This window comes from Aquila chrysaetos, unplaced genomic scaffold (genome assembly GCF_900496995.4).
Source record: "Aquila chrysaetos chrysaetos unplaced genomic scaffold, bAquChr1.4, whole genome shotgun sequence".
NCBI lineage: Eukaryota > Metazoa > Chordata > Aves > Accipitriformes > Accipitridae > Aquila > Aquila chrysaetos.
The window spans coordinates 293,325-309,886 of NW_024470382.1; the positions used below are offsets into that span (position 1 = coordinate 293,325).

A 16,562-nucleotide genomic window follows, 5' to 3' on the forward strand; every position below is an offset into this window, starting at 1 on the left:
AGAGTTCTTGTTTTTAAAACAGCCTCTACAACCTCATTGAGGTGAGAGTAAGATGGCACTGTAGTTTCCAATATCCTATCCAGAGCCTTATTTGTAAACAGAAATTATATAGACAGCCCACCAGTCCTCCAGGGCATGGTCGTTAAGTAAGTACTTGCCTGGCGGTTCTGCAGTTTCCTTCAGGACTTGTGTGTGACACCATGTAATTCTGGTGACTTAGTGATATCTTATTTGCCCCAGTCCATTGCCAGCTGATGGAATTTTCACTATAGTCTTGAACATCCTTTGCAAGGTTATCTTGATATTACTGCTTTTTTGAATCTCAGTTTTTTAATATACATTTGACCTTACAGGCTTTCCTCTTATTCTGATTTTCCATTTCTTTTATGCTGATCTTTTCTGTGTGACATGCTCTTAGTTTTCCTACTGAATCAGGGACTTTTTTAAACAAGGTTTCTTTCTGTCTGAGTTGAGGCACACACTTTACGAGAGCTTCCGAAGCAATGTACCTCTTAGAGTCTCCGGGCAGCCTGTGGGCTCCTTCCTTTCTGCCCTGTACCTTTAAGGGTTTATTTGCTTGTTTTTTTCAAGACATATGACTCACTTTTACATAGTTCCCTTCCTTCAAATGGAATATCTGTGTGCTGAACTTACCCAACTTGCTTTTCAACTACAACATTAAATCTAATTGCTTTGTGGTCACAGCTTCAGAGCAGCTCACAGGGTAGCACTTCTCCAGTTAGGTCCTGTTCATCAGCCATGTGAAGTCTCGTTTGTTTTGTGGTGGATTCTTATAATATTCATACAGACTCCAGTGACAGGGTGAACACCTCACTCAAATAGAGACAACCCAGCAGGCAATTGCTGAAGGGTCATAATCCAAAGCTGAAAACTTTGGAAAAAAAAGCTGAAACTCACCTTCCAGGGTGAGTTGCTGTCTCTCCCCTTTGAGCTAGGTTGCTGAGAAGTAATCTCAATAAATTCTTTTGAGGTTTTCCATCTCCACCTCTCAGATCCATCTCCTTGACATAAAGAGTAAGATCATCCAATTAACAGTGCTTTCTGCCCATTGGAACAGGTTTGTGAATCAGTTTTTAACTGGAATTTTTTTAAAGAAAATTTGCTACTTAATAGTCAATAGTTAATTGACTATTGCCGTCCACCCCTGATTTGTCCCCAGAAGTTCACTTTTATTAAAAAAAATTGGGAAACTGGGCTTCGTGAATTAAGAAAACAAACCCAGAAAAATAAACGTTGTTCTTTCTTTTTTTAAGACTCCTAATCATCATAGAAATTCTTAGATTTTTCTCCAACTTCACCTTCGCCGGCAGAGAAAGTTTCAGAGAAGTTAAACCAGATTGCAACCGAGAGTCCAGCTACACAAACGAGTTAGAAGTTTAGAGCAGAAGTTAATGGCCACCTTTTACTCACAGACCAGGGTTTCAGGTGTCTGTGACTGAAGGTAAAGACCAAGCTTCCTTTCTCTCTAAGAAGTACTCATCTAAGTTTAAACTAGCTATAGGCAATAAATCTGCAATTGCTCTCTCATTCCCAACGTCCATTCTTCGGGGTGTAACGAACATGGAAACATGCCAATCCACAGCAGGAGTACATCGAGAAAAAAACATGGTTTTTCAACTGCTGCCACAGCGGAGAACTGATGTCAGGAAACTGTGGCTCCCAAAGGGATGAGAAGGATCACAGGGCTAGCAAGCAGATGTTAACTGATCCTTTTAATCTGCTTCCTGGAAAATTGACAGAGAGCGATGATTGCCCGGTCTGCCACTCTGGAGATATCCCTGGAAACATTCCCAGGGTCCTGTCTCAGGAGACTTCAGACAAGCAATGCATCCCACAGTTCTGCAGCACTCCAGCTCCTCCGTGCACGTGGTCCCAGTCATGACTTTCTGTCCCCAGCCATTGTCTTTCTTCTGTTATAGTACTTCTCATGGCTGGGCTAAATCCAGACCTTTGTGTCCTGGCATGTACCACCACACTTTTGTGGCCCCATTTCCAAAACTATGTCTTTGCACCATTACCTTGCACCTGCAATGTATCTCCAACAATCCTGTCCTCCCATCCTCTCTGAATGAACACACACCTCTCTTAACGAACACGCATTTTTCTTGCCCAGTGGCAGTTATCTATGAAATGCAGAACACCTTGGGTCATCTGGATTAACAGAGGGAGTATTACCACTGTAAAAGAGCCACGATGGGTTATGCCATGGCTTGAAAGGATCCAGTATTTATGCTAATTGCATAGAGTACAAGAGGGAGGCAATATACATGTAGCACCACACTCCTCAAAGGCAGGTTAGAAGATAATTTATTCACCGGTTGGTTCCCTCCCTTTGCTTTAATGTATCTCCCTCATTTCACAGTGATTCATTTTTCAAGGCATTGCTCACTTTGAGTAACTGATACATCTCATGGTATTGAATCAGTGCCCTGATTGTCCTTTCAGTTATTCAAGAAATTTTTATTCATGAGAGTTTTAAACTCAGCTAGAGCAGTGGGATTCAGCTAACTTAATTGCTAATGGTGGCTTCAGCTCACCCTGAATTAGAGGTAATATTCAGCTTGTGAATTAAGTCACTTAATTGTAGGGTGGCAAGGTTTTGGCAGTGGGGGGCTACAGGGGTGGCTTCTGTGAGAAGCTGCTAGAAGCTTTCCCTATGATCAATAGAGCAAATGCCAGCTGGCTCTGAGATGGACCTGCTGCTGGCCGAAGATGAGCCCATCAGCAAAGTTGGTAGCACCTCTGTGATAATAAATTTAAGAAAGGTTAAAAAAAAGTGCTGCACAACAGAAACTGAAGCCGGAGAGCGGAGTGACAACATGTAAGAGAAACAACCCTGCAGACCCCCAGGCCAGTGAAGAAGGATGGGGAGGAGGTGCTCCAGGCGCAGGAGCAGAGATTCCCCTGCAGCCCGTGGGGAAGACCATGGTGAGGCAGGCTGTCCCCCTGCAGCCCACGGAGGTCCACGGTGGAGCAGATCTCCACCTGCAGCCCGGGGAGGACCCCACGCCAGAGCAGGTGGATGCCTGAAGGAGGCTGTGACCGTGTGGGAAGCCCATGCTAGAGCAGGCTCCTGGCAGGACCTGTGGACCCATGGAGAGAGGAGCCCACGCTGGAGCAAGTTTTCTGGCAAGACTTGTGTCCCCGTGGGGGACGCACGCTGGAGCAGTGTGCCCCTCAAGGACTGCTGCTCATGGAAGGGACTCATGCTGAAGCAGTTTGTGAAGAACTGCAGCCATGGGAAGGACCCACGTTGGAGAAGTTCATGGAAGACTGTCTCCCATGGGAGGGACCCCACGCTGGAGCAGGGGAAGAGCATGAGGAAGAAGGAGCAGCAGAGACAATGCATCATGAACTGACCACAACACCCATTCCCCGTCCTTATGTGCTGCTTGAGGAAGGGAGGTAGAGAAGCCAAGAGTGAAGTTGAGCCCGGGAAGAAGGGAGGGGTGGAGGAAATCTTGTTCTAAGATTTGGGTTTATTTACCATTCTCCTACTCTGATGTGATTGGCAATAAATTAAATAATTTCCCCTAGTTGAGCTTGTTTTGCCCATGATGGCAATTGGTGAGTGATCTCTCCCTGTCCTTATTTCGACCCATGAGCCTTTTGTCATATCTTCTCTCCCCTGTCCAGCTGAGGAGGAGGAGTGACAGTGCGGCTTGGTGGGCAACTGGCAGCCAGCCAGGGTCAACCCACCACACTGCCTACATGTGAGCATGAGTTTTATGCTCCGGTTACAGGCAGTAGAGAACAGGATGGCATTCAGTTGCCTGAAGACAGACATCTATTGCCACTTGAGATGCCATGTCACACCTTCCCTCATCTTCCGCTGCTGCTTCAGGAGGCTGTAAGAATCTTATAAATCCCCATGCTCTGATAGCCCCGTGGGAGCTCAAATTGCATTAGGCTTCCACATTTGGGGAGCTGAATCTAACTCTTGACTCCCATTCCTTAAGTCAAACTAACTTAACCAACTGCTTACAAATAAGCAATTGTTCCCGGGTTTTATCACATCCAGTATGTGACCTGTGGATTTCACCCTTATCACTTAATAACTCTTATAAGCAGACTTCCAAAAAGACTACTTGCATTTCATAGTTCACAATCTGATTGTTATTAATAGTTTTCCAACTTTGTATAAAATTCGAAATTCACATTCACACTCTTCTTGGTAAACTGTTCCAATGGGTTTATTAGTCAAAAATGAATACACAACAAATACTGAAATAAATCCATGTTTCTTTAGTCCAGGCAAAATGAAAGAAAATTGCGATATTTGACAGGTCTGGGTTTTTACAAAATTATTTCTTAGTACAAGATGGATCCCTAAGAAGTACTTAAGAGACTATTTCTTTCTTGACCATGGTTTTAAAAGTTGCTATTACTTCTTTGCCTTCCTCTCTGCTTTCACATCCTCTGTGATTCACATTGTTAATTTATTCATCTCCTCCTGGCCCTGTGAAGGACGTCACAGAGAGGGTAATGTGTTTTAAATGTATACATTGGTTGGGCGTACTCCCAACCATTTGCCGTCAGAGCCTGGACTGAAGAATGGGTACAGATTCCCAGAAAACTCAAATGAGAGAGAATCAAGAAGGCACTTTTCTTCAACATCAAAGAATGAAAGCTTATGAAAGTTCCTGATCCAGGAGAACACCTACCACGCTGCAGGGCTTGCAAGTTCTTACACCCTTCCCACCAGTTAAGCTGTATTCTCCCTGAGAAAACTGTAGGCTGAATAAATTCCCCTTTGGGAAAGTATTCATCGTGTTGCTCCTCAGTGTATTTCTAATCTCCTCACACAACACACCCAGCTCCCATTCTGATTTGTCCCCCACCTCCACTTCCCAGTAATGTTTCTTTTCTGAAAACCCTTCAGTAGCTACCACTAACGCTTTGGGCAGGATGTCTTTCTGGGTGGAGGACATGACTCTGTTTTTCTCTTTAATGATGAGGCTGGGATGTTTGCAGTTCTCATCCAGAGTGATAGTAACTTGAGAAAGAAAAGGGGGGGGGGGGGAGGAGAAAAAAAACACAAAGCAGCAAGTTATTTCTGATTTTCAGGAAAATAAACAGCTATCTGAAAGGAAGTGAATAAAAGAGAGAAATGATTAAAAAAAACCCAAACAAACCAACCAAACAACACAGGAATATACAGTGTGCGTTTGTCAGACAAAAACTCAATAACAGAAATAATATCCAGCAGGGCGTGCTTGTTCTCTGGCTTCACTGTGTCTTTATTAATTCATCCTTACTCTGACTGAGGAGATCCAGGCTCTCTGGTCAGACCCATCTGGCAGCATGGTTTTTTGGAATAAAGCACAAAGCTGAGTCTCTCCAAGCCACATAACGTGTAAAAAGGTCCTGGCTGGTACAGAAATGATTCACCCCAACTCGTGACACCGAGAACTGTGTAGATGGGAGATGCCTAAGAAAACCTGCGTGCCTGTTTCAACCAATGGGCTGCAAATTTTTCCCAAATTCTGACAGCCTTTGAGTTTTCCGTAGTACAAGAGAGAGACTCTGGTATGTGCATGGAACAATATGAGGTTAATGGCAGGTGAGACTTGGCTTACCTGCATTTCTATGAGCTCTGCTGAACTCTGCAAGAAAAGAAATGAATGATTAATTAAAATTACTGCAGAGTGTTAATTTACCCAATTTTAGTACAGTATGGGGCTGGAGGGGTGTAGATTTGATAAAAGTGTTTTCAGCTTTCAACTCACCCAGTTCGTTCCGGATTTTTTCTGAAAAGGACAGGAAGTTATATTATCCTCATGCATGGCAAGGCTCTTCTGTAGGGTATCTGTGCTAATAAGAGTATTTCCAATACTACGTTAACGTCGGTATGACCTGGCCTAGGACTATGGAAAGGATGCTAGCTTAACTTTGGAGAGCTAGAGGTTATCCAAACCCAAGCTAGTCACCTGGGCTCTGTGTAGAGTCAGGAGAAAAAGAATGGCACATCGGAAAGTGTTTCTTCGCTGCTGTTTCAACCACCTATCTGAAACTACTCTTGGATGCCTTCATCTCTCAACAAGGGAGCCAAGAACTCTGCCTTAGCCTCAATGCCCAAAATTTAGATAACTAGTTAGGTGAGCTGAATCACCTGTAGGTAGATACAGGAGCTGTTGCCATGTCTCCTGTTAGGTGACAAACAGGAGCTTCACATGGCCAAGAGTCAAAATGCCTATAAAAGTTTGGGGTTTTTTTCTTGCTTTCAAAAATATCAGTTTGTTAGTAGGAAAGGAAATCTGTTTTCTACTCAGCTACAGCAAAAATTAAATCCTTAAAGGATTGAAATGATGCACCCTTGTTATTGAAACAGACATTCTGGAGTTCAAGACTGTGTCAGAAAACCACTTTTTTTAGGGACAACTAAGTCTCAGTGTGGAAGGGAACGTAGTGCTGCAACAGCCAACACATGGTGACACAGTTCAGTTCCAAAATGGTGTTTCTAATCACAAATAATATAAATTATTTTTAAGGACCAAAGTTAACTTAATATCCTTACCAATTTTGAAGGACATATCCTGAGTTTCTACAAGGAAACAAAATTAAATTAAAATTTAGGATGACTAAAGCAAGGGAATTATGGGGCACTCACTATTCGTTTTGGAATATTAATATATAGGTTATCTATATATACGGGCTTAATCTGTTTATATATATTAATAGATCTAGGATTAATCTGTTTACCTTTGTAGAATAATAGATATGCATTATGTAAGTTTTCTCTTGTATTAAATAATGTGTTGCACAAATATTCCTGAGCACGAGACATGACAAAATAAATAAACTGTCAGAAACAATGAGGGAGTGATTCAGAACAAATAGCTCCCAAGGATATTTACAGTTCATAGAGCATCATAAGAGAAGGAGAGTAAAACCTCTCTCAGTAACACAAAGCTTGAGATTGTATTTGTCTCTTGTACGCAAATAAACCCCAATGCATCCTTTTTATGGTTCTTAGCTTCACCTGGGGACACAGCTTGTCACAGGTTTTTTTTGAGAACTCTTTTATTCTCAATGTTCAAGAGGAATTGCGCTGTTTTTTCCCATTATATTCATTTTAATGCTGTGATCAGATGCTTTTGTCATTATTTTGTTCTGAGATGGAATAAATAAAATGTTCCGTTTAAATATTTTCTAGCAGTGGAAAAATAACTTTATATACTGTCCTAGTTTCAGCTGGGATAGAGTTAACTGTCTTCCTAGTAGCTGGTACGGTGCTATGTTTTGAGTTCAGTATGAGAAGAATGTTGATAACACTGATGTTTTCAGTTGCTGCTAGTAGTGTTTAGACTAAAGTCAAGGATTTTTCAGCTTCTCATGCCCAGCCAGCGAGAAAGCTGGAGGGGCACAAGAAGTTGGCACAGGACACAGCCAGGGCACCTGACCCAAACTGGCCAACAGGGTATTCCATACCATATGACGTCCCATCTAGTATAGGAACTGGGAAGTGGGGGCGGGGAATCGCGGCTCGGGGGACTAGCTGGGTGCCGGTCGGCGGGTGGTGAGCAATTGCACTGCGCATCATTTGTACATTCCAATCCTTTCATTATTGCTGTTGTCATTTTATTAGTGTTATCATTATCATTATCCGTTTCTTCTTTTCTGTTCTATTAAACTGTTCTTATCTCAACCCGTGGGTTTTGCTTCTTTTTCCCGATTTTCTCCCCCATCCCACTGGGTGGTGGGGGAGTGAGTGAGCGGCTGCGTGGTGCTTAGTTGCTGGCTGGGGTTAAACCACGACAGTCCATTTTGGCGCCCAACGTGGGGCCCGAAGGGTTGAGATAACGACAAACCTGACCAGAGCTCGTTAAAACAAATTTGTTATAAGCATTCATTATATTGGTCTTATAGTCGCTGGTCATTATGTTGATTTATGTGTTCTTAGAGTTGTTGCTCTGGTTTTTGAAGTTCTGTTATGCATCACCTCGCTTGCTGTATGTAGTCCCTCTTCTCCTGCTTATCATCCGTGGGAGGTGGATTAAGGTTTTTGCTTGATGTATTGTATAACACTGGTTTATGGTATGATAAAGTCATCAGTTGTGGAATTAATCCGGTATTTGCACTCAGCATTGTCACCTTTATACGGCGGGAGCCATCTGTGGGAAAACTATTAATAATTATACCATTTACCTTTCCTCCTTGGAAAACCAGTCTATGAGTGGGATACCTTTTTTCCCCTCTCCTTTCTCCTTCAGTCCAGTTACAATGGTGTTTGGGAATTTTGAAAAATTTGAATACTCTTGGGATGTTGATACCAGCACGGTCCTAGCCCTACTGCTGGGAATTAGCATGCTTCTGAATGTGGTTCAGCTCTTGTTTAAGGTTAAACAACTATTTAAGAAGATCACCCAGAGGTCTGCCCCGAGGCTGGATAATTATGAGTGGCAGGGTGTGTGGGGTAGTATGGGCAAGTACCTAGAAAAGTGGGCACCTCCAGTGTTTTGGAAATTCACCCCTGAACAAATGCAGAATCCAGAAGAACTAGTAAAATATTTGGAAAAGGTATGCTGTCACCCCGGCAGCTCCAGAGAGATACAAATCACTGCAACGTGCTGGGGCCTGGCCCATGCCTATCGAGCCCTGTTCGACACAACTCAGCACCCCCAAGGGGAAGAGAAGGTCTCTGGACCTAACAACAAAGCAATGAGCACTGCGGTCACCCAAACCCCGGCAATGGGCGCTGCGGCCCCTCCAGCCCCGGCGACGAGCATTGCGGCCACCCAGACCCTGGTGACAGGTACCGTGACCCCTCCAGCCCTGGCAATGAGAACTGTGGCTACCCAAACCTCAGCAACAGGCACTGCAGCCCCTCCAGCCCCAGCGACGAGCACTGCTGCTACCCAAACCTTGGCGACAGATGCTGCTACCCAAACCTTGGCGACAGACGCTGCGGATATCCAAAACCCGGCGAGTGATACTGCAACTGAACCAGCGGATCAACCTGCACCAGTATCAGTTGCCCCCGTACAGAAAAAGAAATATAAAAAATCAGCTCGCTTAGCAAAGGATGAAGGTGAACCAGGGCCATCACGGGAACAGGAGGAAGAGGCAGAACCAGAGGTAATAACCCGGTCCCTATCCTTGAGTGAGCTGCGAGATATGCGAAAAGATTTTGGCCGCCGTATAGGTGAGCATATTATCACCTGGCTTCTCCGATGCTGGGACAATGGGGCTAATAGCTTGGAATTAGAAGGTAGGGAAGCCAAGCAGCTGGGATCGCTTGCCAGGGAAGGTGGCATTGACAAGGCAATTGGAAGAGGAACACAAGCCATCAGCCTCTGGGGCGACTCTTGTCAAGTGTGAAGGAAAGGTACCCCTTCAAGGAAGATGTTATATGTCAATCAAGCAAGTGGACCACCATGGAAAAAGGTATCCAATATCTGAGGGAATTAGCTGTGCTAGAGACGATTCATCATGACCCGGACAACCCACAATTACCCAAATCCAGACGAAGTCCAATGCACACGACCTATGTGGCGGAAATTTGTACGGAGCGCACCATCGTCCTATGCCAACTCACTGGCAATAATGACCTGGAAAGACGAAGAGGCACCGACAGTGGATGAAGTGGCTCGCCAACTCCGTCAATACGAAGAAAATCTCTCCTCCTCCCTACAAGCCTGCATTTCGGCTGTGGAGAAGCTGTCCGAGGATTTCCAACAATTCAAAGAGGATATGTCCTATTGCCCACCTGTAAGGACCAATGTCTCAGCTATTAGGAGTGAGCGCTCTTCTGCCCAAGAGAGAGATATAGAAGGTACACACCGCGAGGTGCCCTGTGGTTTTACCTATGTGATCATGGAGAGGACATGAGGAAATGGGATGGAAAACCTACCTCGGTCCTAAATGCACGGGTACGTGAGCTGCGAGGAAAAACCACCACAAAAGGGGATTCTACTAGGAAAAATGCCGCTCCAGTTTCCAAACAGAGCAGAAGGGCTGATCTTATTTCTGATCCTCTTGAAGGGACTTCTGAGCCAATTTTACGAGAAGTGAATACCGGATACTCTGGCCAGAATTAGAGGGGCCCTGCCTCCAGCCAGGTGGAGGAAAGGGATAACCGGGTCTATTGGACTGTGTGGATTCGATGGCCTGGCACGTTAGACCCACAGGAGTATAAGGCTCTAGTAGACACCCGCACAGTGCACTCTAATGCCATCAAGTTATAAAGGGGCAGAACCCATCTGTATTTCTGGTGTGACAGGGGGATCCCAAGAGTTAACTGTATTGGAAGCTGAAGTAAGCCTAACTGGGAATGAATGGCAGAAACACCCCATTGTGACTGGTCCGGAGGCTCCGTGTATCCTTGGCATAGACTATCTCAGGAGAGGGTATTTTAAGGATCCGAAGGGGTATCGATGGGCTTTTGGTATAGCTGCCTTGGAGACGGAGGGCACTGAACAGCTGTCTACCCTGCCTGGTCTCTCTCAAGACCCTTCGATCGTGGGGTTGCTGAGGGTTGAAGAACAACAAGTGCCAATTGCTACCACGACGGTGCACCGGCGGCAATATCGCACCAACCGAGACTCTCTGATTCCCATCCACAAGTTGATTCGCCAACTGGAGAGCCAAGGAGTGATCAGCAAAACTCTCTCACCCTTTAATAGTCCCATATGGCCAGTGCGAAAGTCTAATGGGGAGTGGAGACTAACAGTTGACTATCGTGGCCTGAATGAAGTTACGCCACCGCTGAGTGCTGCCGTTCCAGATATGCTAGAACTTCAATACGAACTAGAGTCAAAGGCAGCCAAGTGGTATGCTACAATTGACATTGCTAATGCGTTTTTCTCAATCCCTCTGGCAGCAGAGTGTCGTCCACAGTTTGCCTTTACTTGGAGGGGTGTCCAGTACACTTGGAATCGATTGCCCCAGGGGTGGAAACACAGCCCCACCATTTGCCATGGACTAATCCAGACTGCACTGGAAAAGGTGAAGCTCCGGAACACCTGCAATACATTGATGACATCATTGTATGGGGCAACACGGCAGAAGAAGTCTTTGAGAAAGGGAAGAAGATAATCCAAATCCTTCTGAAAGCCGGTTTTGCCATAAAGAAAGTAAGGTCAAGGGACCTGCACAGGAGATCCAGTTTTTAGGAATAAAATGGCAAGACGTCGTCAGATCCCAATGGATGTGATCAACAAAATAGCAGCTATGTCTCCACCGACTAATAAAAAGGAAACACAGGCTTTCTTAGGTGTTGTGGGTTTTTGGAGAATGCATATTCCAAATTACAGTCTGATTGTAAGCCCTCTCTATCAAGTGACCCGGAAGAAGAATGATTTTAAATGGGGCCCTGAGCAACAGCAAGCCTTTGAACAAATTAAACGGGAGATTGTTCATGCAGTAGCCCTTGGACCAGTCCGGGCAGGACAAGATGTTAAAAATGTGCTTTATACTGCAGCCGGGGAGAATGGCCCTACCTGGAGCCTCTGGCAGAAAGCACCCGGGAGACCCGAGGTCGACCCCTGGGGTTTTGGAGTCGAGGATATCGAGGATCCGAGGCTCGCTATACTCCAACTGAAAAAGAGATATTGGCAGCATATGAAGGAGTTCGAGCTGCCTCAGAAGTGGTTGGTACTGAAACACAGCTCCTCTTAGCACCCCGACTGCCAGTGCTGGGCTGGATGTTCAAAGGGAGGGTCTCCTCTACACATCACGCGACTGATGCCACGTGGAGTAAGTGGATTGCACTGATCACACAACGGGCTCGCATAGGAAACCCCAGTCGCCCAGGAATTTTAGAAGTGATCACGGACTGGCCAGAAGGCAAAGATTTTGGAATGTCGCCAGAGGAGGAGGTAACGCGTGCTGAAGAAGCCCCGCTGTATAATAAACTGCCAGAAAATGAGAAGCAATATGCTCTGTTCACTGATGGGTCCTGTCGCATTGTGGGAAAGCATCGGAGGTGGAAGGCTGCTGTATGGAATCCTACACGACAAGTCGCAGAAACTGCTGAAGGAGAAGGTGAATCGAGTCAGTTTGCAGAGGTGAAAGCCATCCAGCTAGCGTTAGACATTGCTGAAAGAGAAAAGTGGCCAGTGCTCTATCTCTATACTGACTCATGGATGGTGGCAAATGCCCTGTGGGGGTGGTTACAGCAGTGGAAGCAGAGCAACTGGCAGCGCAGAGGTAAACCCATTTGGGCTGCCGCACTGTGGCAAGATATCGCATCCCGGCTAGAGAATCTGGTTGTAAAAGTACGTCACGTAGATGCTCACGTACCCAAGAGTCGGGCCACTGAAGAACATCAAAATAACCAACAGGTGGATCAGGCTGCCAAGATTGAAGTGGCTCAGGTGGACTTGGACTGGCAACATAAGGGTGAGCTATTTATGGCTCGATGGGCCCATGATGCTTCAGGCCATCAGGGAAGAGATGCAACATATAGATGGGCTCGTGACCGAGGGGTGGACTTGAGCATGGACACTATTGCACAGGTTATCCATGAATGTGAAACATGTGCTGCAATTAAGCAAGCCAAACGGTTAAAACCCCTGTGGTATGGAGGACGATGGCTGAAATATAAATTTGGGGAAGCCTGGCAGATTGACTATATCACACTCCCACAAACTCGCCAAGGCAAGCGCTATGTGCTCACAATGGTGGAAACAACCACCGGATGGCTGGAAACATATTCTGTACCCCATGCCACTGCCCGGAACACTATCCTGGGCCTTGAAAAGCAGGTCTTGTGGCGACATGGCACCCCAGAGAGAATTGAGTCAGACAACGGGACTCATTTCCGAAACAACCTCATAGACACCTGGGCCAAAGAGCATGGCATTGAGTGGGTGTATCACATCCCCTATCATGCACCAGCCTCTGGGAAAATTGAGCGATACAATGGACTGTTAAAGACTACATTGAGAGCAATGGGGGTGGAACTTTCAAACATTGGGATACACATTTAGCAAAAGCCACCTGGTTAGTCAACACCAGAGGATCTGCCAATCGGGGTGGCCCTGCCCAGTCAGAATTTTTACGTACTGTAGAAGGGGATAAAGTCCCTGTAGTGCACACAAAAAATATGTTAGGGAAGACAGTCTGGGTTACTCCTGCCTCAGGCAAAGGTAAACCCATTCGTGGGATTGCTTTTGCTCAAGGGCCTGGGTGCACTTGGTGGGTGATGCGAAAAGATGGGGAAGTCCGATGTGTGCCTCAAGGGGATTTAATTTTAGGTGAGAATAGCCAGAATTAAACTGTATGATACTAGTTGCTATATAACCCTGCTACTGTATGTTATCATTACTATAATTGTTATATGCTATATCCATAGTACTATAGTAAGAATCACTTAGATCAAGCAAGAAAAACTGTGATAAAACTGAGCGAAGCGCAGTAGTGATGGAACCAGAACTGACTCCAGCATGCAACAATCCAACGGTGCACACCATCCTCCTGCTGCGTCCAATGTCAACTGCTCGTCATACTGCACTGAAGCCCAACTCTGCTCTACCGACTGAGAGGACTTTGCACCATCCCTCCTGCCCAGAAAGACTGGTATGACGGATGGAGCCCAGAGTCAGGAACTAAATGAACTCAATGAACATTTAATGAACATAACCCATAAACTAAAGGAATGATATCTCTGTGTATGTGTATATATATATATATATATCATTGTTCATATGTCTCAAAGTGATAGATAAGGTGTTGATGATTGACCAGGATGTAACTAAAGGTATGGGAACTGAGCATGACGTCAATGGTATAGAATAAGGGGTGGATACTGTCCTAGTTTCAGCTGGGATAGAGTTAACTGTCTTCCTAGTAGCTGGTACGGTGCTATGTTTTGAGTTCAGTATGAGAAGAATGTTGATAACACTGATGTTTTCAGTTGCTGCTAGTAGTGTTTAGACTAAAGTCAAGGATTTTTCAGCTTCTCATGCCCAGCCAGCGAGAAAGCTGGAGGGGCACAAGAAGTTGGCACAGGACACAGCCAGGGCACCTGACCCAAACTGGCCAACAGGGTATTCCATACCATATGACGTCCCATCTAGTATAGGAACTGGGAAGTGGGGGCGGGGAATCGCGGCTCGGGGGACTAGCTGGGTGCCGGTCGGCGGGTGGTGAGCAATTGCACTGCGCATCATTTGTACATTCCAATCCTTTCATTATTGCTGTTGTCATTTTATTAGTGTTATCATTATCATTATCCGTTTCTTCTTCTTTTCTGTTCTATTAAACTGTTCTTATCTCAACCCGTGGGTTTTGCTTCTTTTTCCCGATTTTCTCCCCCATCCCACTGGGTGGTGGGGGAGTGAGTGAGCGGCTGCGTGGTGCTTAGTTGCTGGCTGGGGTTAAACCACGACATATACATATATACTCTCTATCTGTAGATATACAGCTATATAACTATAGATAGAGAGACTGTGTGTACACATACACATAACACAACTTTTCAATTATTTTTTTGGTTGGAATCGGGGAGTTAATCTTTGCAAATGTGAAGTTCTGAGAATGTTTTTCCAACTCTAGTATTCAAAATTGCATAAAACACCACTGTGTTATTAGAATGGTCACCTGCAAAGCATCTTTCAGGGTATGGTTAAAAGAATAGCATGTGGTACTAAATGCAGGGTAGAAAAAAAATGTTAGTTTACCCTTCTGAATTCTGTCCCGCTCCTCAGCTGAAAAACAAAGCAACAAACTGAGAAATAGCAGAGGACGTTACATTATTCAAGACAAAAACCTCACAAAATGTGACCGAGAATTTCAGTGTTAAAGAATGTGTTCATTTAGGGAACTGAGGCTTGCCATTAAGTTCAGAATATGATTTCAAAATAGGTGGGAGATACATTGTCCTCTGAAGATACCCATCCTGTAGAAGGAGTCTAGATTATTAGCTTAGACTAGATATGTAACATCTACTGGCTAAAACCAGGTGGCATTGAAGATAATAATACCAGATATCATTAATGCAATTGAAAACTCTACCTTTACAATAGAAGGACATTTTCAATACAGGCCCTCTTTCGTGATACTATAACTTTTGGAAATATAGAGGCTTCTTCTAACCAAGGGATACTCCAAACCAACATAACGAGGAAGTCAAAATATGGTCTTACCCAGTTCATCCTTGAGTTGGCTTATCTCTGAAAAAGATTATGTTTAAATATTAAAACACAATTTCCTTTCCTTTTTTTTTTTTTTAAACACAAATACGTTGAATTTTCCATGTGTTCCCCTGTGTTCTGTATAGCAAGAGCAAAGATAAAATGAAATGATCTGAGCTTCATAAAAATGACCAGATGTTCCCCTGCTATAAAGCAGCCAGAGTTATAGTCTTCCTTACGCTGGTACTTCCCCTTAATGTGGGAATAAAAAGAGTGGTCAAGAAATTCACCTTGGTAAAATGAAGTACTTCAGACGACTGAACTAAAGGGAAAACCCCAAATGAGTACTTTAATGAGGGTGTGCTTGAATGGCATTAGCACACCCATCTGCTGATGGTTCTTAGTACTTATGTTGAAACAACAGAACTGTGTCCAGATATTCTCAAACAAGGCTTTATAAAAGCTATAACTGATGTTTCTCCATGGTACCATAAGGGCTACTAAAAAGGACTTCAAAAAGGTTTACTGTATTTACTACATCTCTGGCATAATTTGCATACCCAGCACACTTGCTCTTCACAGTAAAAGCAATCTTCTTGTTCTACTTTTGTACAAGGCAGTCCTAACCAGTCTTTAGAAAAAGATCAGAAAATGATTTTTAAAATTATTTTTCAGGCTCTAGAGCTTAATTCTTTCTTTTCTTACAGACTGAAATTCATCACAAGCCATGATCCCAAATTAAGAACACATTAACTTACCCAAATTAACCAACAGAACAATTTGCAGGCTCAAATACTGAGCAAAAAATACCAGCCATATCTCAAACTTCTCCATGGAGTTAGTCATCGTCTTTGCAATGGGCATTGATTATCTTTAAGTGGTCAATATAAAAGGTATTGCAAAGATTTTTAAAAAATTTTATTTTGCAAAAGCAAAACAGTCACTAGTATTTCCTGAGCTCAGCTTTTATCTGGTTCTAAAGGACTAGAGAGATTTATAGATAGAAATGAATGAAAAAAAAAGCTGTTACACTTACCTTTTTGAATTTCCTTTTGTGCATTTTCTGTGAACAGAGAAATATTTTTATATCCTAAAAATAATTCTTCAAGCACTTCACATTCCATTTTAAACACTGTACAGGAATGATTAAGCCACAACAATTTATATGTATAGTTGTATGTATATATTTCCATGTATATATACATACACATAAATTATTGAAGAAGGGGACCTCTGGAGATCCAACTAGTCCACCCACCCTGCTCAAGCAGTGTTGGCCCAGGGCTGTGTCCAGTTGTGTTTTGAATGTCTCCAAGGTGGAGACTCCACAAGCTCTCCAGGGCAACCTGTGCCAGTATTCGAAGATCTTCATAGTAAAAAGACTTCTTTCTGTTCTCTGATAATTTAGTATATACTCAGTTTTATTTCACAAGTCATACTGACTTATCAGCTGAGAGGTGGCAA

At 44.1% G+C, this 16,562-nt stretch overlaps 1 protein-coding gene across 1 annotated transcript; it reads right to left on the reverse strand.

The window, feature by feature from the left end:
* Positions 1-4,441: 4,441 nt before the first annotated feature.
* Positions 4,442-16,139, reverse strand: LOC115337794 (erythroid membrane-associated protein-like). Its single transcript, XM_030006200.2, is given in 8 exon segments — positions 4,442-4,654; positions 4,656-5,017; positions 5,601-5,627; positions 5,751-5,771; positions 6,539-6,565; positions 14,646-14,672; positions 15,111-15,137; positions 16,135-16,139. Coding segments are annotated over 5 exon segments (567 nt in total). The 5' UTR covers positions 6,555-6,565; positions 14,646-14,672; positions 15,111-15,137; positions 16,135-16,139; the 3' UTR covers positions 4,442-4,513.
* Positions 16,140-16,562: the final 423 nt, after the last annotated feature.